The sequence below is a fragment of the Poromitra crassiceps genome (assembly GCF_964638095.1).
Source record: "Poromitra crassiceps genome assembly, chromosome: 10".
Lineage (NCBI taxonomy): Eukaryota > Metazoa > Chordata > Actinopteri > Beryciformes > Melamphaidae > Poromitra > Poromitra crassiceps.
Window position 1 is genome coordinate 41,438,689 of NC_139631.1, and position 25,876 is coordinate 41,464,564.

Below are 25,876 nucleotides of genomic sequence, written 5' to 3' on the forward strand. Positions count from 1 at the left end.
GCCTCGGCGCTGCGCAGGTGGTTGAGGTCGTCCCAGCCCCCCACTGCGTAGACGCGCTGTCTGTAGGCGATGACGCCTAAGCCACAGCGCCTGCTGCTCATGGGGGCGATCTCATCCACTGGTTGGTGTCTGGGTTGTAGCACTCAGCTGTGTTCAGGTACCTCTTCCCATCGTAACCACCACAGATGTACACCTTGCCGTTGAGTACTGTGGCACTGGCCACGCTCCTCTGCTCATTCATGGGTGGGAGCAGAGTCCACTTGTCGGTCTGAGGATCATAGCGCTCGGCACTGTTGAGAGGGACGTTTCTGTTGTCACCTCCCATGGCATAGATACTGCCATTCAGTACTGCCACGCTGACAGAGCCCTGGCGATTATGCATGGGTGCCACATCGTGCCAAGTACGGGTACAGAGGTCAAACTTCCGCATGCTATTGCCTCTGATTAGATTATTATTGTTCTTTAGTAATTGTAGAAACGGTCTGTAATGGCCCACCGTCAGGCCTGTTCTTGGGGCAATCGATGCCCACGAACCAACGACGTAATGATGATGACATCATCAATGATGACGTCAGAGTTCACCTGTGAGGTCATCGGCGACGTCAGACGGTCTAGGCTGACTGTGATGGCAGACGGGACTTTACGGGGTCACCGATGATGTCATACCTCCCCGGACGTTGTGACATCACCAACGATGTCATACACCAAATGTGGGGGGGGGGTATATAACAAGGTGTTCTGTGACGCTGTATTCTTCTTCTTCTTCATATGTCTTCCCTTCCCACGACCGAATCCGAGGACCGACATCTCTGTGGTTCTGACCGATCACTGCCCGTGAGCCCTCACCTACGATCCAGCACACTTCACACTTCACCCAAGGCAAGCACACAAGCTTCCTTACAGTAATAACTTAATTCATTAATAACTTAACTAGCTTTGAAAGCAGAATTATAGGGAAAACAATGGCAAACAGACAACTAGTAGCCTAAAATTTAATTTAATAATAGCTATTTTTAGCTGTATTGCAGAGAATTGTATTGTGCAAATTGCATTCTTTGCTAGCTCTCGTGGGCCACATAAAATGAGGTGCCGGGCCGGATTTGGCCCCCGGGCCTTGAGTTTGACACATGTGCAGTAGACAATGTTACTTAAGAAAGCGGCGGCGTGGTAAGCCCGGGGAGACTCAAATTCAACGTTTGGTACGTTGACCCAGAGCTCGGCGCGGGGATCGTATACCTCAATGCTATATGTTAGCCCGCCATCACTCCGGCCTCCCATGACCAACAGGATGGCATGAGGCAGGCGCGGGCGAGTCAGAGGGTTGGAGGGTCTGTTGGAGGTGACATCATCCATGGCCCTCTCTGCATCAAGGATGACCGCCTCACACTCCGCGTTGTCTTTAACCAAACTGGTGTTCTTCACCTGGTTGATGAAGTAGTCGGTGGTCATCAAGCCCAGGCGGATCTTAGGCAGCAGCACAGACATGTGACCTTCACGCTCCTCGGGCGAGTGGGCGATCCAGCGGAGGACGGCCTCGAACACCGTGCTCTCCTGTCTCACATTCAGATCGTCTCGTGCCAGGATGTCCGTCAGCTGCTCCAGAGAGAGTTCCAGGAACTCTTCAGAGGCTGTGGCAATCTGCTCAAAGTGCCCCATGATGAAGAGAAAGGCCTTGCTCCTCAGGTCCGGGCAGTAGCAGAAGTCTGCAAACTTAAAGATGCCGATGCAGTTCTTCGGGCACAAACACGCCTCCAGGAACTCGCAGCAGGAGTGGATGACCCCCATGATGCCGAGGTAGTCTGCTGCTATCAACAGCTCCTCCACGTTGTCCTCGGTCACCGGGACAGAGCGGGTGTAGGCGTACTCTATGAGGAGACGCATCATGTCTGCTGACACGCGGCCGGCCATGTCGTAGATGTTCTCCTGGGGCGTCCAGCCATGGGTGAAGACAGCGTGGAAGTATTGGCTGCAGGTGCAGAGGACGGCCTTGTGGGTGTTGAATTCCACATCATCCACACTGATCACCGCGTCACACTGATCCCTCCAGATGCAGCTCATTAAGAAGCACTGACAACATTGACCCTTTGTCTTGTCTGTTCATTTTGTTCGACAAACCTGGATGGCACCAGCTTACCGGTCTTACTCAGCTGGGAAGGATTTATGACATCACTGATGATATCACAATGTCTATGACATCCTCAATGATGTCATAAATAGAGCCCGACCGATATGTTGTACTGCCTCAAACTGGTGTTAAATGCAGACAAAACTAAAGCTATGCTCTTCTCTGGTAACAAGAAGGTGCCAGCTGCTCTCCCTTGCATTACTTCACTGCAGGGGACTCCCATTGAGGCCGTTCACTCCTATAAAATACAGTGTTTGCATACATAAAGGAATTAGTGGCGGGCCGCCACAAAAGGATTTGGACCGCCACAAAAAGATGTTGACCAAATTTTTTTTTTTTTTTTTTTTTTACAGTGCACCTGAACGCAACATGCAAGATATCCGCTGAATAAGTGTCCAATAAATGTTCATGTCATTCTGGCCAATACTTCTGTTATAGCATTTCAGTCTGGAATATGGAATATCTTTCAATAATCTATGAGTTAGCTGCTAAATTGTCAAATACCGCCATCTGCTCGCTACCCAGGCACTTATGTATGTACTTAACCTAACTAACTATCCGGTGTGCACAACACTGTCAGCCTAAACTCCAGCTGACACCCCAAAAACCTACAATCCGCTACAGAAAAATGTATATTGTTTGTTTATTAACTGGCCCCTCGCCTTCTATCATTTCACGAAAGTGGCAAAGCAAGTTGAGTATCCCTGACCTATAGGGAGAAATTTAGTTTGTCATTGTAAACCCACAGCACAGTAATGATGACATGTTCTTCATAGATCTAGCCTTTTAATTTTGCTCTTAAGCTTTCTCAAAGTACACCAAATTCATGCATTTTACTTTAAAATGTTTTAAAAAATCTCGCGGGGGGCCATGCCCCCGCACCCCCCTAGGGGGTCTGCGGTCCCCCACCACAAATACTCAAAATCCTGTGGGAAACACTGTCCTGTCATACCTCGTCATGTCCCAGCATGCCCAGTAACGTGGTGGTGATGTTCTTGCGGATGGCGGGGTCGACCTTTGACCCGGCCCCCTGGATGACAAACCTCAGGGCTTGGAGCATGGTCTCCCTGTGAGCGGGTGGAGAGCACAGCACAGCACAGGTACTTTCACAGACCACATTTCACATCATACACAAACCCCAAAAAACTTGGAATTCAAAATTGATCCCCCCCCCCCCCCCCCCTTCCCTTAAAGTTCTTCTCCTGTTTTCTCCCCAATTGTACTCGGCCAATTCTCCCTGTTGTCCTGGTCTTTGCTCCACCCCCTCTGCTGATCTGGGGAAGAGTTGTAGACTAGCACATGCTTCCTCCGATTTATGTGCAGTCGCCAGCCGCTTCTTTTCACCTGACAGCGAGGAATTTCACCAGCACGATCTTTTATAGCAATGGATCACAAGCTGGGGTCCTTGTAAGTATATTGTATGAAAACCCCTGTTGACAATCTGACAATCATTTGTTAATTCATGCTATTACACATTCATGCGATTACACACACACACACACACACACACACACACACACACACACACACACACACACACACACACACACACACCAACAGCTGAATGGAACAGTTAGGGGTGTCACGGTACACAAAAGTCACGGTTCGGTAGGTACCTCGGTTTCGGGGTCATGGTTCGGTACGAATACGGTACAACGGAGAAAAAATAAATAAAACGTTTTTTTCCGCTTTGAATTTTTCTGAATTCTGTGTTTTGCTTTTTACGCTCATTTTACCATCAGAAATAGTGTCTAATAAGTGGGAATGAATAAATGTCCACTATTTAATAAGATCTAGGCAATCCACACAAAAAGGTTTTACTCTAGAGCAGCGATTTTCAAAGTGTGGGGTGCGCCTCCCTCTCAGATGTCTGTATTCCAGCTGTTTGACAGGGCAAAGGCATTTACCCCCACTTTAAATCTTTATTGTACACAAGTTTGTAAACAGAGTGCATGTGTGGAGTAGCCTAATTCTCCCACCCACCCCTCCCCCACTGTCTGACATACAGCGGGGTGGGTTTCACTTTCCCAAGTAAGTACGCTAACGTTATTGGATGCGAATTTGTTTACTAGGGTTGTCCCGATACCACTTTTTTGCTGACCGAGTACGAGTACTGACATCTGGGTACTTGCCGATACCGAATACCGATACCGAGTATTTAATTAGGGGTCGACAAGGTGTTTTTGTTACGCCTTATGGTTAATTAAAAGATAACTTTTCAAGATAATGGGTTTTAGTCATTTTCTTAAGTATATAGCCTATTATCTGCAGAAGTATAGGTTTCACAAGACCACACAAATTTTGCATAATGGCTATCACCTATACTTGATAGTCTCTTCTCTTGATGCCTTATGAAACAAAGGTTTCCCATTAAATAAGGAAATAAGGTTTCCCATTAAATAAAGAAGTATGCTATGAATCAACCATTTAAACCACATAGCTGTGCATCTCCTTTGTATTTGTTCTGCTGGTCTATTTTCATTAAAATAGAGGTTCCTCGTGTTTTTATGTTGATTATGTTGGGTCTCGTAGTTAGATTTCTACTTTAATGTTTATTGTAAAAAACGAACTTTATCATGCTTTTATTTTGAAGGCAAAACCAATAAAGCGGAAGTGAAATTGTGACAATTGTTGCTAAATTCACGGAAATTAACGTTAGTTCCACTTTTAAAACGTTAAACTTTAAGGCAGTATGGATTACGGGACATGCAGCACGTATTACAACGATCTGGTAAGCCTTTGCTTGTTCCACAGCACTGTGTTGTCTGCTAGAAGAGCAACTAATGTTAACCTGTAAGTTGAACAGAACGTTTTCTAGCTTGTTGCAGGCTACGCGGCTAACTGCAGAGCTAATGCAGTCAGACAGTGAATGGGGAAGCGATGCAGTGCAGGCTGTAGCCCTATCAGCTGATTACTGACCTGATAGCTTTTTATTTCTCCTCACAAAGCGCACCAGGTAGAGATGCAAACAAACAGGCTGTTATAGTGAAGCTTCTCTGCATGCATTAACAGCTGTGTCGGGCGAGTACGAGTACAGCAAAATAGGCCAGTATCGGCTCCGATATCGATACTGGTATCGGTATCGGGACATCTCTATTGTTTACCATAATGATTACGTTCGGTCATCGTAATGGATTATTGGAACATGACAAGGAGTCATCCCCTCTTCCTCACCGCATCTTGCTTGTCATCCCACACGATGTAAGTTGCTTGTTTACAAGGTAACAGCTTTGTCAGTGTTATGTAACGTTTAGCCGCAACGCGCAACTATCAAGGACTTTGTCGCGACTACGTAATGTTACATTAGCAAGCTTACCTCGTTGGCTTGATGTTGACAGAATTTGCAAAACAGCTTATCTGTTCCAGCTTAGCTTGGAATTGGGGGGTTAGATCACCATATGATTCCCGAGCGCGGCACTGCTGCCGCTCACCGCTTCCCCAGGGGATGGGTCAAATGAGGAGAACAAATTTCGCACACTCAGGTGTGTGACAATCAGTGGGACTTTACCTTTATCTTTATCGACTGAGTCATAAAAGTCATTAGGATACTGCTCTGGACTCGCTTTTTTGACGACGGTAAAGGGAGAGCAGCTGGATGCTTCAATATTGTTGTGCTTTTGTGAAGTATTTAATTCCAATTCATTTTTATACTCTGCCGCCGTTCAATGGAATGCTCTACCATCAGCACTGAAAGAAATAGATTCCTTGACAAATTTTAAAAATGGTTTTAAAAAATGATCCAAAAAGGTTCATAGTGTCTATACTTTACTTAGATTGATAGGTTTTCTTTTATATCAGACACAGGTTTGTGTTCCTACCTGACATGTTTCGACGGTAATACTTCCGTCTTCTTCAGAGGTGTCACTAGATGGTGTCACCATCTAGTGACACCTCTGATGAAGACGGAAGCATTACCGTCGAAACATGTCAGGTAGGAACACAAACCTGTGTCTGATATAAAAAAAAACCTATCAATCTATGTTTTAAAAAATGGTTTTATACAAAATGGTCTTAGATTTACCTTTTATTAATCTTATAATGCTTTAAAAATGGTCTTATACAAAATGGTCTTAGAGTGACCTTTTATAGGTGCCCCCCATTAGGTTAGATTAGGTTATATTGCTATCTGTTTATGTGTATGAATGTACGTATTGTTTTCTTCATGTTTTATGTTTTTGCACACAGGCATACATTTGCACACATTGTCATGCACTGACCTATACACACACACTTCTGGGACCACAATGGAAACAAGCTCTTGAGCTTTCTTGTGCCTGTCCCATTGACAGAGTTGGAACTGTATGCGTTTTGTATGCTTTTATTTCTGTTCAATAAATAATTCAATTCAATTCAAAGTAGCATGGAAACTACGGCTTGTAAACACGCTGGAGCGACCCCCGGTTATGTTTCCTCTCCACAAAAAGGTTCCATTCAGTGAACGCGGATTTCTATGGCCCTTGTGTTGTTTTGGTTTGTCTTCTTCTGTGGCGATTAATTCAATTCAATTTAATGGCGTTCAACCAGCGTTTAGGCGCTTAGGTGCTTAACCTCACCTTCTGGATTTGACGTATTCGTCGTGTCGCTTCATGCACCGAACCGTGAATTCACGGGACGAATACACGTACCGCGACACCCCTAGTTCATGTTATTTCACTTGCAGCCAGGCAGACAGTGGGGCTGTCACAGTGTAGGAGAGCCTACCTGACTCCGGAGTCCTCTGCGTTGCGGATGGCAGCCAGCTGCTCAGTGAAGAGCGGGTCCACCTTGGTGTGGATGGAGACCAGCTGACCCAGAGCCTCGGCGGCCCTCAGCCTCACCGCACGGCTGGAGTCCTGCAGGGCCTTCAGGAAGGTGGTCTGCAGCTGAGGCAGGAAGGGCTTCAGGGCAATGCCCACCTGCAGGGGGCGACACACCCAGCGAGCTTAGCATTACAAAAGGTTCGCTTACAAAATATGAGTATCTGTATTCCGTTACAGTTACAGTTTAGATTGGTGGTATTCGGAATACAGCTACTTGCTTTGCAAATAGAATACTTGAAGACTATTTTGAAGTATTCGAAAAGTAATCCAAAGTATTCGGAATAGGTTACTTAACTTGAGTATTCTAATGGAATACGTATGATATAGCAATATAGCATGAGAGCCAGTGTGTTGTGGCATATATCCCGCTGATCCCGCTGCGGGGTTAACAGCCTTTTTTTTGCAAAGAAGACATTAGCCCGCGTCTATTCTTGTACAAAACATAATTTTCGGCAAAGTATTAGTAAAGTTATAAGCGAAGATCGATTCACAAGGATCTGACAGCTGTCTCCGCCATTTTGTTTTTTCTACATTGTCATTTGAGGTAACCAAAGCCTTTTAGTAAGAGAGTTGCGCCATCATGCGTCCATAATGACTCATTGTACAAAGACTTGAAGGACTAGTGACCCTCCATACAGCAGATCAGGAGAAAGCTGCATCCTATGGCTCTTCAAATAATAATCAATGGCCATGGGTTCTGAGAGTGGTATACGGTATTTATACCATGGCTGTGAACCAATCAGATTGCTTGATTTGAGAGAGCCGTTTTATAATACAAATTATATTTTAGGGCATGTATTCAGTATTCTGTAGTAGTGGAATACATTTGAAAAGTAACCCTCCCAACACTGCCACTAGTATATAATAAGTTAGGGCCGGGCAATTAACCAAAGAATGATCAAAACCGACATTAAGAACCTCTAACCGATCTTCTTGCTCATGTCAATTAATGAAATGATTTAATAATAAAAAATAAATGTCACCACGTTTTTTCAGATTTCTTTCTAATTTTCTCCCCAGTTGTATTTGGCCAATTTCCTCTTGCTGTCCTGCCTGTTGCTCCACCCTCTCTGCCAATGTGGGGAGAGTTGTAGACTAGCACATGCTTCCTAGGATAGGAGCAGCTTGACGCTTCGATATTGTTGTGGTTTTGTGAAGTAGCATGGAGGCGACGTACGGCTTGTAAACAAGCTGGAGCGACCCCCCGGTAATGTTTCCGCTCCACAAAACGTTCCATTCCGTGAACGCGGATTTCTATGGCTCTTGTGTTGTTTTGGTGTCTTCTTCTGTGGCGTTTACGGTGCTTAAACAGCGTTTAGATGCTTCACCACCACCTTCTGGATTCAACGTATTCGTCGTGTGGCTGCACGCACCAAACCATGACGCCCATACTGTGATGTCACGGTACGAATACACGTACTGTGACACCCCTAGTACTGTACTGTACAGTACAGTGCAGTACAGACATCAGAGAACTATGAGGGCAGTGTTAAAAAAAAAGTATAGTAGTAAGTAAAATTGTTCATTAATTGTAATCGAGGTCAAAGTTTGAATCGTGATATTGAAGTGATATCGGCCAGCTGTAGAATAAGTAATAAAAAGATGTGACCCTAGAAGAAGAATAAAAACAATTACGTACACAAAAAAATTATAACAAAATAACCATAAAATATATCAATCTAAACAGAAAAGTAACCCCAACAAAGTAAGAAAACAAAGAGAAAATACCACAAGCATAAATGAGACTAGAATAAATACATCTTCAGGACCTAGCAAACACTTGCACTGGCATGTTTCAGCATGGTGTGGTGGGATGGAGACACAGACCTTAGCCAGCAGCAGAGTGAGTGTCTCCAGCAGGGCGCTCTTCACCGTCCAGGTGAAGCGGTCTCCGAGGATACGGATGAGGGGCCCGGTGATGTTGACCACGGAGGGCCGCAGCGCCTCGGGGGAGGTCAGCTTGATGACTCCTCCCAGGGCTTTGGCTGCCTCTTCCTTCTGCTCAGGGCTACCAGTCAGCACACCCTCTCTCAGCACGGGCAGGATGCAGGTCACACCCTGTGGAAAAACACCACATCAAGATGGCATTAGCACACGAAAGTTGGTAGATCATTTTTTGGTCAAACATTATTTGTAGTTTTTTCATTTGTCAGATAAGACGACGTGGCATATTTAATTATCTCGAGGCACAAATGTCCACAGAAAAAGATTCCCAAAAATAAGCTTTATGTTCTGCGTTATATCTCTGATGCACTGGCTGTGTGATGGAGGAGTGACAGCCTTCCATTTGAATAAGCATCTAGCTAATAAAGAGGAAAAGTCAATGACCATCTGCAAGTGAGCAGGGGGACCAGACCCAGCAACATTTGGTAGATGCTTTTGTGCCAAGCATCTTAGTCTATGTTCACACAGCTCGCAGCAACCATATCATATTACTGTCCAACGCCCCGTCCGAGCTAATCTAGTAGCAACCATATCTGAAGCACATCTGAGCTAACCGTGCGAGGCAGCTGGATTCACAAGATCACGGTTGTGGGAGAAATTCATCTCGCTGCACTCCAAGCTATTGGCTTAACTCTGCCCAAGCGGTGGGGCGGACCAATCAGCATCCAGAGGCAGCGAGAAGCCAGCCAGTGGTTGATGTGAAAGACAGACGGTTCATCCAATCACCTGCCAGGTATTTTTTTGAAAGCACCTGCAATTTCCCAAACAGTTTCCAAAGAAGCCGTCCCAGATGGTTCTGTCTAACAACCCATCGGGGCAGCATCAGGTTTACATTTGAGCTAGCTGATTGTTCTTCATTGCACCAACACTACTGCAGGGATGAGCAGACATAAAGCTAGTGTGTGATTGGTCACCGATGGCTAATATCGCCCAAAAAACAACGACTTTTGTGACTGTGATCAACATCAACCAATGTCGTTCTGGTCTGGTACAAAATGACATGAATTTACTGGTTAGTCAAGTTTCTTGCTGTTGAGGACAAATAATTAAGTAAGAATAAATTAGAGTACCGACTGCCTATATATTTTTTAAATATGTGTGACGGGTGGGAATCAACTCATGTAACATGAGTATGTTGACATGCAAACAATAAACACATAACTGAGAATAATCAGGTGACTGGCAATAATCTGATTTACACGTTTACATGCACTTATAAATAGCACTTATAAATAGCGGGAACTCACCTCAAAGTGTCTGAGTGGACATCGACTGCAATGAATAAACCTGATGATTCAGCAGTAACCTAGGTGTGTTTATGGGTTTTCTCATAAGACCTCATAAACTGATAACGGCCTTTATCCAGTAAAGGATGCTGTTTACATGACCGCTTGATAATCAGGTAACTCTAGAAACCCAATAATAAACGGTTTATTTTAGTGTGCATGTAAACGCACTCAATGGAAAGACTAGGGATGTGAAAATAAAATGGAGTACTAAATCTGTAATGACTTCTCAGTGCTTATTGTGGAGTCGTGGTCTTCTTCTTACCTTCTTGGGCAGACAGAAGCCAGGAAGGTGCTGTCCCTTCACATCTGCAGCGGCTGATCTGATGTCTCGGTGCAGATCATCGATAAGAGCCAGCTGGCTGCTCGCATCCAGTTTCTGTACAACACAAAGAAAGCAGGCTGAGTCTAGTGTAAAGCAGGCTGAGTCTAGTGTAAAGCAGGCTGAGTCTAGTGTAAAGCAGGCTGAGTCTAGCGTAAAGCAGGCTGAGCCTAGCGTAAAGCAGGCTGAGCCTAGCGTAAAGCAGGCTGAGTCTAGTGTAAAGCAGGCTGAGCCTAGTGTAAAGCAGGCTGAGCCTAGTGTAAAGCAGGCTGAGTCTAGTGTAAAGCAGGCTGAGTCTAGTGTAAAGCAGGCTGAGTCTAGCGTAAAGCAGGCTGAGTCTAGTGTAAAGCAGGCTGAGTCTAGCGTAAAGCAGGCTGAGTCTAGTGTAAAGCAGGCTGAGTCTAGCGTAAAGCAGGCTGAGTCTAGTGTAAAGCAGGCTGAGTCTAGTGTAAAGCAGGCTGAGTCTAGTGTAAAGCAGGCTGAGTCTAGTGTAAAGCAGGCTGAGTCTAGTGCAGTGGTTCTCAAATGGGGGTCCTTGGCACTTTGCAAGGGGGTCCGCGAAAAGTTTTCAGGAAAATAAAAATAAAAACTCTTTGTGTGTGCAAAAGCTTCATAGTTCAACGAAAATATTTTATGCTTTAAATCTAAAATGGTTCATGGATTACATTCTAATCTAACAAATCTATCAATTTAAAAGTCAAGCACATTACCGTGGAAACAATTAAGCTTAGCCTAAAATCACAAATCAGAATGAGGGGGTCCCCAGTATATTTTCTATCGTGTAAGGGGTCCTCGGCTGAAAAACATTTGAGAACCTCTGGTCTAGTGTAAAGCAGGCTGAGTCTAGCGTAAAGCAGGCCGAGTCTAGCGTAAAGCAGGCCGAGTCTAGCGTAAAGCAGGCCGAGTCTAGCGTAAAGCAGGGTGAGTCTAGCATAAAGCAGGCCGAGTCTAGCGTAAAGCAGGCTGAGTCTAGCGTAAAGCAGGCTGAGTCTAGCGTAAAGCAGGCCGAGTCTAGCGTAAAGCAGGCAGAGTCTAGCGTAAAGCAGGCTGAGTCTAGCGTAAAGCAGGCTGAGTCTAGCGTAAAGCAGGCCGAGTCTAGCGTAAAGCAGGCCGAGTCTAGCGTAAAGCAGGCTGAGTCTAGCGTAAAGCAGGCCGAGTCTAGCGTAAAGCAGGCCGAGTCTAGCGTAAAGCAGGCCGAGTCTAGCGTTACCTTCTGATGCACACGTAAGGCATTGTATTAGTGTAATGCTGCTTCTTTGCCCCATGTTGTGTCAGCACGAGCTGCGAAACTAAAGTTGTCTCGACCCGATGTCGCCGAGGACCAAAGTCCCACCTTGGTGATGGAGTTGATGGTGTCCCAGCTCTGGAGCAGGACCTCTGTGTTGGAGTCGTTGAGCAGGCGGATGAGGCCGGACAGCAGGGTGCGCGTGTGGGCGCTGTAGTCCAGACGGGTGCGGGCGAAGTAGCCGTTGAGCATGGTGACGGCAGCCTGTCTCAGGCCCGGGTCGGCGCCTCGGGTCGACTCCAGCAGGTCCTCGATGATGATGCGCTGTCCCACCTCATCCTCCACCGAGAGGATCACCGTTTGACAGCTGCACAGCTCCTGAAGGACATGGATACATCACTGTTTGACAGCTGCACAGCTCCTGAAGGACATGGATACAGCTTTGTCAATACTGTTCCATCGCCGTGGGGATTTGTGCAGGAATGTAAAAAAAAAATGTGAAGGAAAGGTAGCAAAATGGGAGTAGTGGGCTTGCCGCGGTAGTCGGTGTTACCGGTGTGTGACATGTAATATGCTCACCGGTAACACCGTTCATTTTGATGGAGGAAGAAATTGAAGAAAAAAACTTGCTTGTGTCAGTTTCAGCGCGCGCCGGGGTAAATTACAAGCGCTCCCCTCTGGGCTGCAGTGTGGCTGCACTGTTCATCATCTCTGGTTAGACCAGCAAGTAACGTTAGTTATACATGTTATGGCAGCACAAATGATGCCCCCCTCATACACATGTAGGTAAGACCCTTAGCTAAGTCTGCGTGTGTATTCTGTTGTCACTACGGGCCATCTCTGGATTTTTTTTTTTTTTTTTACCACAGCTAAAAGTCAATGCTAACATCAATGCTAGCGAGACTTACCCAGCTCATTGCCTGCTTACTGCTGCTTGCTGGGAATGTTAATCCCATGTCAGAAAAAGTCTCCAGATTTGTCGCTAACGTTAGTTTCTTTTGTGAGGCAGCCAGCTAACGTTCCACAGCAGCGGGGAGGGCTGACTGACTGGACTGTGAGGACAGCTGAGGATTTTTTTTTTTTAACCTTATACGGTGTCACCGGTAACGCCGGTGTTGTCACGTGTTTATTACCCAGTGGGAAAATGTCCACACCGTGGCATCCCTAGGGAGTATCACATTAGATAAAGGGGTTGTGTGTCCAAAAAACCCAGAACAAGCACAGATTCCCAAGGTGCATTTGTAGCAATGATGTAACAATACAGCCTCACTTCCCTGAGAAACAACTGATTTATTTTACACATCATCTCACACATATCCGAAAACTGTAAATAGTTGAGCAGATATTCATTTAGTTTGACAGTTATGTTGTTTATTTGAGTTAAGTTGATGCCAGTGATGTCATCGGAAGCAACTGAATCATTGGTTTGTATCAATTCCATGTCTTCCGATGACATCGTCACTTTAACTCAAGTCAACTCTCAATAAGTGTCAAACTAAACAAAATGTCTGCAGAACTGCTTACAGTTTTCAGATCTGTGTGAGATCATGTGTAAAATAAATCAGTTGTTTCTCAGGGAAGTGAGGCTGTATTGTTACATCATTGCTACAAATGCACCTTGGGAATCTGTGCTTGTTCTGGGTTTTAAATCATAAATCAGCATTGTTTTTCAGTGAAGCGTCCCTTTTAATGTTAATTATGTAACTGTAACCATTATGGCTGGTGAACGCTGGTGCTACCTGTGCTCCGTCCTCTGTGTCCAGCTTGTCTCTGAGGGAGGACAGCAGGGCGGGCAGGATGACCCCTAGGTGGCGTGTCAGGGCGTCTCCAGCCACAGCAGATAGGAAGGCCAGCACACGGGTGTTGACAGGAGGAGCGGTCAGCTGGCGGGAGGATAGAGGACGTCCAGTTTAGTCAATCAGACACAATGACAAGGCTTCAGAAGAGGAGGCCTGCCTTGATGCTTTACCTTAGGAACCAGGTAAGGCAGCACAGAACGGCTCTTCACCGCCATCACTTGCTTCAGGCCATCCAAGGCAAACTCGGCTGTCTCCTCGTCATCCTATGAAGAGACATTTAGTGCATTTTAGACCTGGACAGTTTGTCTCCTCGTCATCCTATGAAGAGACATTTAGTGCATTTTAGACCTGGACAGTTTGTTAAGCATCATGTTCAGCAAGCCATATTTAACACTGTGACTATCTGTAAGAGCAATGTGATACAAGAAAAGAAAGTGACACAAACACCACTGCCATTCTCTTTTGCCTTATTTTCCAAATATGACTAAAGGTCCTTACACATCAAGAGCGATGCGAATATACGGCACGAAATTGCGATGCGAGTTTTGACCCACCTGTCAATCACAGCCACAGATGTGTACACGTCGGAAGCGAATTTCTGAAAAGTCGACCGTGGTTCGAATAAATAAACACCGCAATAACGCTGGGCGAAACTTCGCCGTTGGTATGCACGGTTGCATTGACTGATATAGGTTCGGAAAATATTATTGACGTGCGAATTAATCGCACAAAAAAAACGTGCTCGGTGTGTAAGGACCTTAAATGTGACCAAATATAAAATATATGTCAATATCACTTGACTGTCTATTCTTGTATTTGCATCCAAATGTACAAACTCAAATCTCCCTGATGGGTCACACATACACCTGACACTGTGCCTGTATGTCTACTTGTCTGTCTACTTACTCATTTTGCTTGCTTTTGTTTTCCCTTGTTTTTACTGTTGCTTTTCCTTTACTTATTTATTGTTTGCTTGTATCTTTTGTTTGTATTATATTATTATATGCTTTGTTTGGGGGGGGGGGGGGGGGGGTTTGCCTTTATCTAGAGAGGACAGGAGGCAGAGAGGAAAGGTGGGGAGAGAGAGAGGGGTGGGGAGAGAGAGAGGGGATGACATGCGGCATAGGATGGATTTGAACCCACGTCGGCTGCGCAAAGGACCGAGCCACCTTTGTATGCTTGATACCTAGTGAGCCACCAGGAGGCACTATATTATATTATATGCTTTGTAAGGATTCTTTTGAATATTCCAAACTTCTGAGGTAGAGACTCTGAATGAGCTCACTTACGGCCGGGACACACATCTTGCGTGTACCTACCTACTGCGTGTGCGTGGGGGCTGCGGCTGGCATCCACACAGGCAGCGTGGCTGCTGCGTTGCAGCTGCGCGCTGCTGTCTGTCTGCCAACTCTCTTCCTATAGAGTTTACCTTTTATTAAATTTGCTATAAACAATACAATGATGATTTTAACTGAAGATCGCTTGGGCTCACTTCAAGAGGCAGTATTGATTTGTGTGTGTGTGTGTGTGTGTGTGTGTGTGGGGAGGGGAGGAACAAGCCACGTTGTAGCCTATGTATGTGGTTTTCAGAGGGCAGGAGAACTGCAGCCGAGCTCATCCCCCCGTCTCAAATCAAAACGAGCCTTGATTGGCTGTGGCTGACTCCTGTAAAATATCATTGTAATGTCTATTTGTGTAGAGACACGCTAGAGACACGTGCGCGGTAAGCAGAAAAAATAGGCGTCGCTTCTATTCACTAGATGCCGCGCGTCTCGCGCCTCGCAAGACACGCGCCTGAGACGCGCGTCTCATGCCGGTGGTGTGGCTGCTGTAACCTGTTAACATGGGCGCCGAAATGAAAATCAACAGGTGACGCCACGCAGACGCCACGCAGACGCCACGCAGTGTGTCCCGGCCGTTAGGGTTTCCTGTTTTTTTTTTCCCTTTCTTTGTTTCTGTATTTTCTTTTGTGCAAAAAAAAGAAGAAAAAAAAGTAAACAATAAACATTTATTCTATTGTTAAACTAGAACCGCAGATATATGCCTCAGCCAACAAGTGAGCAGTAGACATCCATGTCTGTCCAGACTTTGATGTTTGGGCCAAATGTGACGAAATTCCGTCAAGGCGTTCCTGAGATCTCGCGTTAACGAGCTAGAAAATGGCACTCGTGAGGTCACAGTGACCTTGAACTTTGACCACCAAAATGCAATCAGTTAATTGATTACAAACAATGAGTTCATCTCACAGTCATAGTAGACAGTGATAATTTCCATCATGCCATCCTTGAGTCCAAGTGGACGTTTGAGCCAAATTTGACGAAATTCCGCGAAGGCGTTCTTGAGATATCGCGTTAACGAACATCGGACAGACGTACGGACGGACAACACAAAATCATAATGCCTCTGGCTTGGCTATCGCCGGCGGGGGCATAAAAAAATTAAGATCACTAACAAGTTTTTCGGATAAGGACCCGAGGATGTACTGTGTTGAACCTTTCACTCACAGCATGACACAGACGAACGAGACAGTAAAGACTGAGTCATATGCTCTTCTCTAAGTCTCGTTAATGATTCAACATCGTGTAGAGCTGTAACCTCTGAGTGTTTGTGCTCTAAGTCTCGTTAATGATTCAACATCGTGTAGAGCTGTAACCTCTGAGTGTTTGTGCACATGTTTGCTTCCTCACTCACCAGCTGTTTGAGCAGAGCAGGCAGGATGTCATCCAGCGCCTGGTGGCCGATGGTGGCGTGGAGCTGCTCAAAGGTTTTGGCTGCAGCTTCTCGTACCTCCTCCAGGGGGTCGCAGAGAGCCTTCCTCACAGTGGGGACCAGCGACTCGGAGAAGACGAGCACCTACAGGACAAACACCATCAATAGGGAGCGGACTACAGTGCTCGAGTTTTTCTTGAAGATTCAAAAGTGACCAGGAGGTCAAACATCTACATCAAATTTTAGCTTATTTTATTTATTTGCCCTGAGGCTAACATGAAAACTTATTAAATCAGAAATGTTCACCCTCATATGGATAGAGTAACCTGCAAAATCAACTATTCATCCAACAAAAACTTTATTTAGTTTCCACTAGGGATGGGCAGGAGTGCTCGAGTACTCCTTCACAACGTCAGCGCTCGAGTACAGAGTACCCCCCCCTCCTAAAAAAAAAACTCAACTCCACTCAACAGCGACACACAGGGGACGTGCGGGCAGTGTTAAACAAACGCAGCCTCTATCCAGTTCAGAGAAGCAGGAGGAGAAGGAGAAACTTCACATTCTTTCCTGTTTTCAACACAATGTGAGTCACGTTACAAGTCTGCAACTGTGAAGACTTGTGTGTCCATGAAGTCGCTCCCTTATAGGCATGTTTCTATCTCTCCTTAACGTAATGTTAGGTTCCAAAACAGCACAGCCCACACGGATCTAACGGTATCCAGCTAGTTGAATTCAACACACATGTGGTGGGTGAGGATCTGTAGCGTTAACATGATTTGTTTTGCACCTTTCAATATTGGCAGTGGTGCAGTGGTGTAGTGATGCAGTGATGTAGTGATAGCCTACTGCTTCAGTCGCCTGCCTCTGTGCTGTAGTATCCCAGACGCTGGTGTCTCACATGCAGAGCTCAGCTGTCCTTGTCATCATGCATTGCAGCCGCGCAGCCAAAGGGTATTGCAGTGACTTCATAAATGATAAATTAATCATCGGCACGCTCGGGGGGCGAGTACTCGATTACTTGTTTATAATAGAAGGAGAGTACTCAAGTATTTAAATGACTTAACATTCCCATCCCTAGTTTCCACCTTTATATGGTTTGATTATAAATGCAACATAGTCTTATAGTTTTTAATATAGAAGATCGCTGCTTATGTTGCCTACCTATACTTGATGTAATATGAATGTAAATCTACGGGGATCTGTGCTAACATGGCTAATAATACCTAGCCCGGCTATCCGTCTGCTTTGCAAATGTCTTGCAAGTTGCAACATACCTATGTTTATATTAAATGGACTTGTGCAAAAGAAACCTTTCAATATGCATGTTTGTATGAAACAGACTCGGGGAATGCCTGTCTTAACGGTGCGTTGCATGACTCACCGCATCTTTGCTGGTGGACTTCATGATCTCGCTGAGGCCGATGCAGACGCCCTGCCTCTCGTCGCTCTTGTCAGAGCGCAGCCCCTCCTCCAGGATGGGAATGATCTCTGGGAGGATCTTCTCTCCCAGCTTTCTCACCAGGTCACCCAGCGTGCGAGCAGCGATCTGAAAGCACAGACACACACGCTCAAGTAACAAAGGCTCTGCGCCCAGGTATCTTCAGAGCAATAGGAGAAAGACAAATGTGTACGAGGAGACAGATGACAACCGGAGAATAACCTGAGTTAGAAACCACGTTTTGTTTTCTTCTTCTCCCATTTCTCCCCCAATTGTACATGGCCAATTCCCCCTGCTGTCTCGGCCGTTAGGTCACAGGTTCGAATCCGGCCCGTGGGTGCTCCAATGTGTATGGCAGGCCCATTCAACTGGCGGCCCGCGGACCGGATACGGCCGGTTTGAATTTTGATCCGGCCGGCCAGAGTTTAATATAAAAAAAAAAAAAAAAAAAAAAAAAAAATGGGTGGGGGACAAAGATCTATGACTGGCCCGGGAGAAGCTTTTTTATTTCATTTTTCCTTGTTTGTTACATTACAGTGTTTGATTTTCATCATAATCTGGTTTTCCATAATAATAATAAGTTCAGTGTTTATGCCTGTGTTGCTGTCTGTTGTAGTGTAAAACGGCTAAAGGGAGAGCAGGTGCTTACATGAAAGTGAGTGAGAAAAGGAGAAGATACTGAATAATGACATCACAACAGTATAATCCTAATGTTAATTTAAAATTAAATATTCTTCTAAATATGGATAAAAGTCCAAAATACATCAAATTTTCTTCGAGATTCCGTTCCTTACAGCACCCGCTATTTAATAATAGTTCCAGCACGGCTGCGAAAATGTGGTGGCGGGTTGTGTCAAGTGTGCATATAATGGCTCGGGGTCTGGCCCCCGGCCCCTTAGGTTTCTGACAATGTGGCCCCCTGAACAATTTAGTTGAATAGCCCTGGTGTATGGTCTCATCGGTCAGTATGAGAGGGCCTTTTCTACAGTTACCGTTCTCTTGTCAGGGCAGGTGGAGGCCAGGAAGCCCAGCAGCAGGGTGAAGAGGGTGGGGAGGATCTCTCGCAGGGTCCGTGGCGTGTTGGACACCACGATCTTCCACACGTGGAGGGACGCCTGTCGCACCACCAGCTGGGTGTCGGATCGGCCCATATAGAGGCCGGAGAGGACGCGGTTACGCCGCTCGCCGCCAAGAGCCCCGATGATGGCCTGGTGGTGGAGAGAGGACCAAAATCATTATTTATCATTTGGAACACTTCCAAAAAGTCCTAGTAAGCAAATAAAGTCCACTATTTCATCTAATTGTATCTTGACAAACTTAACAGTTGTGAAATCAAATGGTAGTTATGAGAATAAGGAAATGCTAATTACAGAAGCGTACCCTATTGGATGCTGCTGTGCCGAAGTTGTCATCCTCTGAGGCGGTCTCTGTGGTCATCTTTCCCGTCACTCCAGAGATATGGAACAGCAGATCTCCAAGCAGCTGCACAGAGCTGAACCTGCCAACCCACAACAGCACGCACGCTCAGTTAGACACGCACGCTCAGTTAGCCACTAGAGCAGAGCCCCCCAACCTTTTTTGTGTGCCGAGAACATATATGTACAGTAGCACATTTGAACATTATAACTACTAACTAGTGATGGCCGAATCTGAACGAATCGTTTAAAACTCGAGACTCTTTTTACTGACTCAGGAGTCGCAAGTCATCTTCTGATGCGACCCCTGTATATATATATATATATATATATATATATATTTTTTTTTTTAATAATTACGCTACACTACCCGGACGCCTGCCCCCTCATCAAGTTAATTGCTGTATTAGACCTGTGAGAAAACAACCACTTTGGCGCTTGTCTCAACTTAATCTGGGAACCCAGAGTCTATTTTCAAGCCCTACCTTTTCCCCCGGCTTCCTGTACAGTGCGCATCTCCTGCCACCGTCACTTCCTTTTCCGCATCCGTTTACAGTCTGAATAGCAACTTCTGCCGCGACTTTGGCGATACTACTAGATACTACTAGATACTACTAGATACTACTAGTCACAACAACTACACCTCCAGTCATTTTCCACTGTTGCTGTGAGACGAGTTGACGTCTTCTATGCAGTGTGTTTGTGCGTTAACGTTATTAGCGAATAGCCGAAACGGACGCGGAAAAGGAAGTGACGGTGGCAGGAGAGGCGCGCTGTACAGGAAGCCAGGAAAAAAAGGCAGGGCTGTCGCAGAGTCTATTTTTCAGCTGTCCCAGAGTCTATTTTTCAGCTGTCCCAGAGTCTATTTTTCAGCTGTCCCAGAGTCTATTTTTCAGCTGTCCCAGAGAATAGACTCTGGGTTCCCAGTTTGGTCTCAACTCAGTACTCGCTCTCCCTGAGCTGCCCTGAGCTGAAGGGCGAGCGGAGTGAGCAAAGCTCGCAGCCCCTCCCCTGCCTTTTGAGCTGAGCAAGTCTCGTTCACTCGCTGCTACTCGCCCCGCTCGGAGCCCCTCCCCGCTCGAAGCCCGCCCCTCCCCGCTCGGAGCCCGCCCCTCCCCGCTCGGAGCCCCTCCCCGCTCGGGGGGGCCCTCCCCACTCGGAGCCCCTCCCCGCTCGGGGGGCCCTCCCCGCTCTGAGCCCCTCCCCACTCGGAGCCCCTCCCCGCTCAGGGGGGCCCTCCCCGCTCAGGGGGGCCCTCCCCGCTCGGAGCCCCACCCCGCTCGCTCTACTCTCCTGTCACCAGTGTGCCCTGAGCTCAAGCTCACTCAACCCGTCTGCACTCACTCACCCACAGATTCCATGATGCCACAGTCACTAACCTGCCATGAGTGTTAATGGAAACAATACAATCATTTTATATTAAAACACAATAGCCTCCCTCAGAGTGGGTTTGTTCGCTCCCCTCACGTTACAAAATATACACAATATACTTCACGTTCGTCTAGCAAAGGTCATTATTTCATCATGCAAAATGCCTGCAAGCTGTAAATGCTGCCTTTTGGAGATGAACTATGACAACATAGTTATAACTACAACTAGTCACTAGTGTATGCGCGCTGTCAACCGAGTGGTTCAGCGGGTATGACTGCTGGACTGGAGTCAGCTCCAGTAGAGCTGAGCTGACATGGCTCTGTCTGAGTGGGTGGAACTCCTTGGTTCGAGTATTCACCTTATGTTCAGACCTTACAGTGGACCAAATTCTTCCGGGTCCTTCTAACACTTCCGGCGGTCACGGCGCAAAATTGTTGTTTTTGGAGCAGACAGTGAAGGGGTAAAATAAATAACGTAGCCTACTACTTTGAGCCGGTACACAGCAAGCAAGCAAGTATCCACTGTTAGCCAGGTCAGATAACGTTATCGTCGACCATGACGAGCACTTTCTTGTAAAACATACCTGGACTCCAACAAAGAAAGCTTCAGATAGTTTTCTCTCCTCCGAGGCAGCGCGAGCCATTTACGTCTATAAGACCCGCAGACGTTAACGTAATCCCCTGGAATTCGAGACTTAACGAGCCAGTTACATGGCGTTGCATTCTTAGACATTGCCGTTTGCTTTTATTTGGTATGTTACATACAATTGGCTAAATTATTAGTTAATTCAGAGTTAGATGATATTGGAGCAGCGCAGCCATTTTTTATTTTATTTTATTTTTATTTTTAGCCGGAAGTCGTAGGACGGCCAAAGAACCGGGTCAAATGGGCGTGGCTACATAAGGTGAATAGACTGCTGGTCTGGAGTCAGCTCCAGCTGACATGGCTCTGCCTCTCACTCATGGGATTCTGTAAAACGGTGGATAGCCTACATGCTTTTGAGCGTCACTACTCACAACACAGCCCCCGCCACATGACTCGTTTCTCTATCACTATTTAATCCACTTGGTTCAGTAACATTTAGAAAGTGTAGAAGGGGTGGGGCCACTTGGTTCAGTAACATTTAGAAAGTGTAGAAGGGGTGGGTCCACATGGTTCAGTAACATTTAGAAAGTGTAGAAGGGGTGGATCCACTTGGTTCAGTAACATTTAGAAAGTGTAGAAGGGGTTGGTCCACTTGGTTCAGTAACATTTAGAAAGTGTAGAAGGGGTGGGTCCACTTGGTTCAGTAACATTTAGAAAGTGTAGAAGGGGTGGGGCCACTTGGTTCAGTAACATTTAGAAAGTGTAGAAGGGGTGGGGCCACTTGGTTCAGTAACATTTAGAAAGTGTAGAAGGGGTTGGTCCACTTGGTTCAGTAACATTTAGAAAGTGTAGAAGGGGTGGGTCCACTTGGTTCAGTAACATTTAGAAAGTGTAGAAGGGGTGGGGCCACTTGGTTCAGTAACATTTAGAAAGTGTAGAAGGGGTGGGGCCACTTGGTTCAGTAACATTTAGAAAGTGTAGAAGGGGTGGGGCCACTTGGTTCAGTAACATTTAGAAAGTGTAGAAGGGGTGGGTCCACTTGGTTCAGTAACATTTAGAAAGTGTAGAAGGGGTGGGTCCACTTGGTTCAGTAACATTTAGAAAGTGTAGAAGGGGTGGGGCCACTTGGTTCAGTAACATTTAGAAAGTGTAGAAGGGGTGGGGCCACTTGGTTCAGTAACATTTAGAAAGTGTAGAAGGGGTGGGTCCACTTGGTTCAGTAACATTTAGAAAGTGTAGAAGGGGTGGGGCCACTTGGTTCAGTAACATTTAGAAAGTGTAGAAGGGGTGGGGCCACTTGGTTCAGTAACATTTAGAAAGTGTAGAAGGGGTGGGGCCACTTGGTTCAGTAACATTTAGAAAGTGTAGAAGGGGTGGGGCCACTTGGTTCAGTAACATTTAGAAAGTGTAGAAGGGGTGGGTCCACTTGGTTCAGTAACATTTAGAAAGTGTAGAAGGGGTGGGTCCACTTGGTTCAGTAACATTTAGAAAGTGTAGAAGGGGTGGGGCCACTTGGTTCAGTAACATTTAGAAAGTGTAGAAGGGGTGGGGCCACTTGGTTCAGTAACATTTAGAAAGTGTAGAAGGGGTGGGGCCACTTGGTTCAGTAACATTTAGAAAGTGTAGAAGGGGTGGGGCCACTTGGTTCAGTAACATTTAGAAAGTGTAGAAGGGGTGGGGCCACTTGGTTCAGTAACATTTAGAAAGTGTAGAAGGGGTGGGGCCACTTGGTTCAGTAACATTTAGAAAGTGTAGAAGGGGTGGGTCCACTTGGTTCAGTAACATTTAGAAAGTGTAGAAGGGGTGGGTCCACTTGGTTCAGTAACATTTAGAAAGTGTAGAAGGGGTGGGGCCACTTGGTTCAGTAACATTTAGAAAGTGTAGAAGGGGTGGGGCCACTTGGTTCAGTAACATTTAGAAAGTGTAGAAGGGGTGGGGCCACTTGGTTCAGTAACATTTAGAAAGTGTAGAAGGGGTTGGTCCACTTGGTTCAGTAACATTTAGAAAGTGTAGAAGGGGTGGGTCCACTTGGTTCAGTAACATTTAGAAAGTGTAGAAGGGGTGGATCCACTTGGTTCAGTAACATTTAGAAAGTGTAGAAGGGGTGGATCCACTTGGTTCAGTAACATTTAGAAAGTGTAGAAGGGGTGGGTCCACTTGGTTCAGTAACATTTAGAAAGTGTAGAAGGGGTGGGGGCTCTGGGGGTGACTGACTCGGGTGACTCGGAAACCCGACTCTCTTTAGTGAGTCACTCATACAAACCTGAGGTAGTAGAAAGAGTCTAACCTCCCATCTCTAATTATAACATGAATGAATATGTTCAATAGCTCTATCTGATAGAGTTATAGGTAAGGGATAATGTATATTGAGGCGGTGATTACGGGGGAAATAATGACCGACAGGTGGATTGAGCCCGACGCGTAGCGGAGGGCTTAATCGTTCACCTGAAGGTCATTATCCCGCTTAGAACACGGCCTACAACTAAATCATTCAATAATCTGACAAAAATAATTATTCAAATAGATTTTTTAATAGCGTTTTCAACGACAAAGCGGTTTCATTCGTAATTGGCACACAAGACACCACAGCTGCAACTGGTTGGCCTAATTAGTAGTGTCTTACTGACAAAAAGCTCTTATCAACTGATTAATCCAGGTGTGGCAGAGCAGCGGTCGGTTGTCGAGAAATAATGACCGGTGAATATTGTTGATTGACCAATCAGAATCGAGTATTCAAGAGAGCCGTGTTCTAATACTGTATATACACTGAGTTATACATGAGTGGGATGGAGTTTATGCTCTCTTTTTTTTTACATTTTGGATTTCTTTGGCCAGCTACTTATTCATGGCCCGTGAGAGCTACTTGTTGGGACACCCCTGCACTATCAGAGTGACACTCACTTAAAGTGTTTGTGTTTGTGTCTGTGTGTGTGTGTGTGTGTGTGTGTGTGTGTGTGTGTGTGTGTGTGTGTGTGTGTGTGTGTGTGTGTGTGTGTTTGTGTGTGTTTGTGTCTGACCTGATTCTCCACAGGTCATCAAACAGGCCTTGTTCCAGCTCTGGCAGCAGCAGTGCGATGGCAGTCTCGGCGTACATGCTGATGATGCGCTGGCCGGCCCGCAGCGCCGTGTCCCTCACGTACTCGTTCTCATCAGCCAGAGCCTAGCAGACAAGACAGAGAGGCTAAGAGGCTAAGCTAAGAGACAGAGAGGCTAAGAGGCAGAGAGGCTAAGAGACAGAGAGGCTAAGAGGCTAAGCTAAGAGACAGAGAGGCTAAGAGACAGAGAGGCTAAGCTAAGAGACAGAGAGGCTAAGAGACAGAGAGGCTAAGAGGCTAAGCTAAGAGACAGAGAGGCTAAGAGACAGAGAGGCTAAGAGACAGAGAGGCTAAGCTAAGAGACAGAGAGGCTAAGAGACAGAGAGGCTAAGAGACAGAGAGGCTAAGAGGCAGAGAGGCTAAGCTAAGAGACAGAGAGGCTAAGAGACAGAGAGGCTAAGAGACAGAGAGGCTAAGCTAAGAGACAGAGAGGCTAAGAGACAGAGGGGCTAAGAGGCAGAGAGGCTAAGAGACAGAGAGGCTAAGCTAAGAGACAGAGAGGCTAAGAGACAGAGAGGCTAAGAGACAGAGAGGCTAAGAGGCAGAGAGGCTAAGCTAAGAGACAGAGAGGCTAAGAGACAGAGAGGCTAAGAGACAGAGAGGCTAAGCTAAGAGACAGAGAGGCTAAGAGACAGAGAGGCTAAGAGACAGAGAGGCTAAGAGACAGAGAGGCTAAGCTAAGAGACAGAGAGGCTAAGAGACAGAGAGGCTAAGAGACAGAGAGGCTAAGCTAAGAGACAGAGAGGCTAAGAGACAGAGAGGCTAAGAGACAGAGAGGCTAAGAGACAGAGAGGCTAAGAGGCAGAGAGGCTAAGAGACAGAGAGGCTAAGCTAAGAGACAGAGAGGCTAAGAGACAGAGAGGCTAAGAGACAGAGAGGCTAAGCTAAGAGACAGAGAGGCTAAGAGACAGAGAGGCTAAGAGACAGAGAGGCTAAGAGGCAGAGAGGCTAAGAGACAGAGAGGCTAAGCTAAGAGACAGAGAGGCTAAGAGACAGAGAGGCTAAGCTAAGAGACAGAGAGGCTAAGAGACAGAGAGGCTAAGAGACAGAGAGGCTAAGAGACAGAGAGGCTAAGAGACAGAGAGGCTAAGAGACAGAGAGGCTAAGCTAAGAGACAGAGAGGCTAAGAGACAGAGAGGCTAAGAGACAGAGAGGCTAAGAGACAGAGAGGCTAAGCTAAGAGACAGAGAGGCTAAGAGACAGAGAGGCTAAGCTAAGAGGCAGAGAGGCTAAGAGACAGAGAGGCTAAGAGGCAGAGAGGCTAAGAGACAGAGAGGCTAAGAGACAGAGAGGCTAAGCTAAGAGGCAGAGAGGCTAAGAGACAGAGAGGCTAAGAGGCAGAGAGGCTAAGAGACAGAGAGGCTAAGCTAAGAGACAGAGAGGCTAAGAGACAGAGAGGCTAAGCTAAGAGACAGAGAGGCTAAGAGACAGAGGCTAAGAGACAGAGAGGCTAAGAGACAGAGAGGCTAAGAGGCAGAGAGGCTAAGAGACAGAGAGGCTAAAGCTGCGTTCACACCGACCTATTAAAGTTTGTTGCTGGCGTCGAGTTTACATACAAAGTCAATGCAAACGAGCGATTGAGCCTATATTCGCCTGAGAGAATAATCGCTGGGCGTCCGAGCGGCAGAGACAGAGCGACAGGGAGAAAATACGCTCGTCGCTCGAGATGAAATATCCCAACTCGAGCGAAAATACGCTGGCATCAGTCGCTCGCTGTTCAATGCTGATTGGCTGCTGTGTGAGAGCGAGTCAAGGATCACTCT

The 25,876-nt window shown here is 46.3% G+C and overlaps 1 protein-coding gene across 2 annotated transcripts in view; it reads right to left on the bottom strand.

Moving 5' to 3' along the window:
• Positions 1-25,876, bottom strand: part of gcn1 (GCN1 activator of EIF2AK4) — a 104,182-nt gene that overhangs the window by 21,394 nt on the left and 56,912 nt on the right. For both annotated transcript variants that reach the window (XM_083644826.1, XM_083644825.1), the window contains exons 41-52: positions 24,036-24,178; positions 19,028-19,145; positions 18,640-18,855; positions 17,591-17,755; positions 16,192-16,353; positions 13,671-13,763; positions 13,441-13,584; positions 11,810-12,079; positions 10,420-10,533; positions 8,752-8,982; positions 6,827-7,020; positions 3,078-3,192 (exon numbers count right to left, since the gene is read on the bottom strand). In XM_083644826.1, the coding sequence (XP_083500952.1) occupies positions 3,078-3,192; positions 6,827-7,020; positions 8,752-8,982; positions 10,420-10,533; positions 11,810-12,079; positions 13,441-13,584; positions 13,671-13,763; positions 16,192-16,353; positions 17,591-17,755; positions 18,640-18,855; positions 19,028-19,145; positions 24,036-24,178 (1,965 nt within the window). The remainder of the gene's footprint in view (positions 1-3,077; positions 3,193-6,826; positions 7,021-8,751; positions 8,983-10,419; positions 10,534-11,809; positions 12,080-13,440; positions 13,585-13,670; positions 13,764-16,191; positions 16,354-17,590; positions 17,756-18,639; positions 18,856-19,027; positions 19,146-24,035; positions 24,179-25,876) is intronic.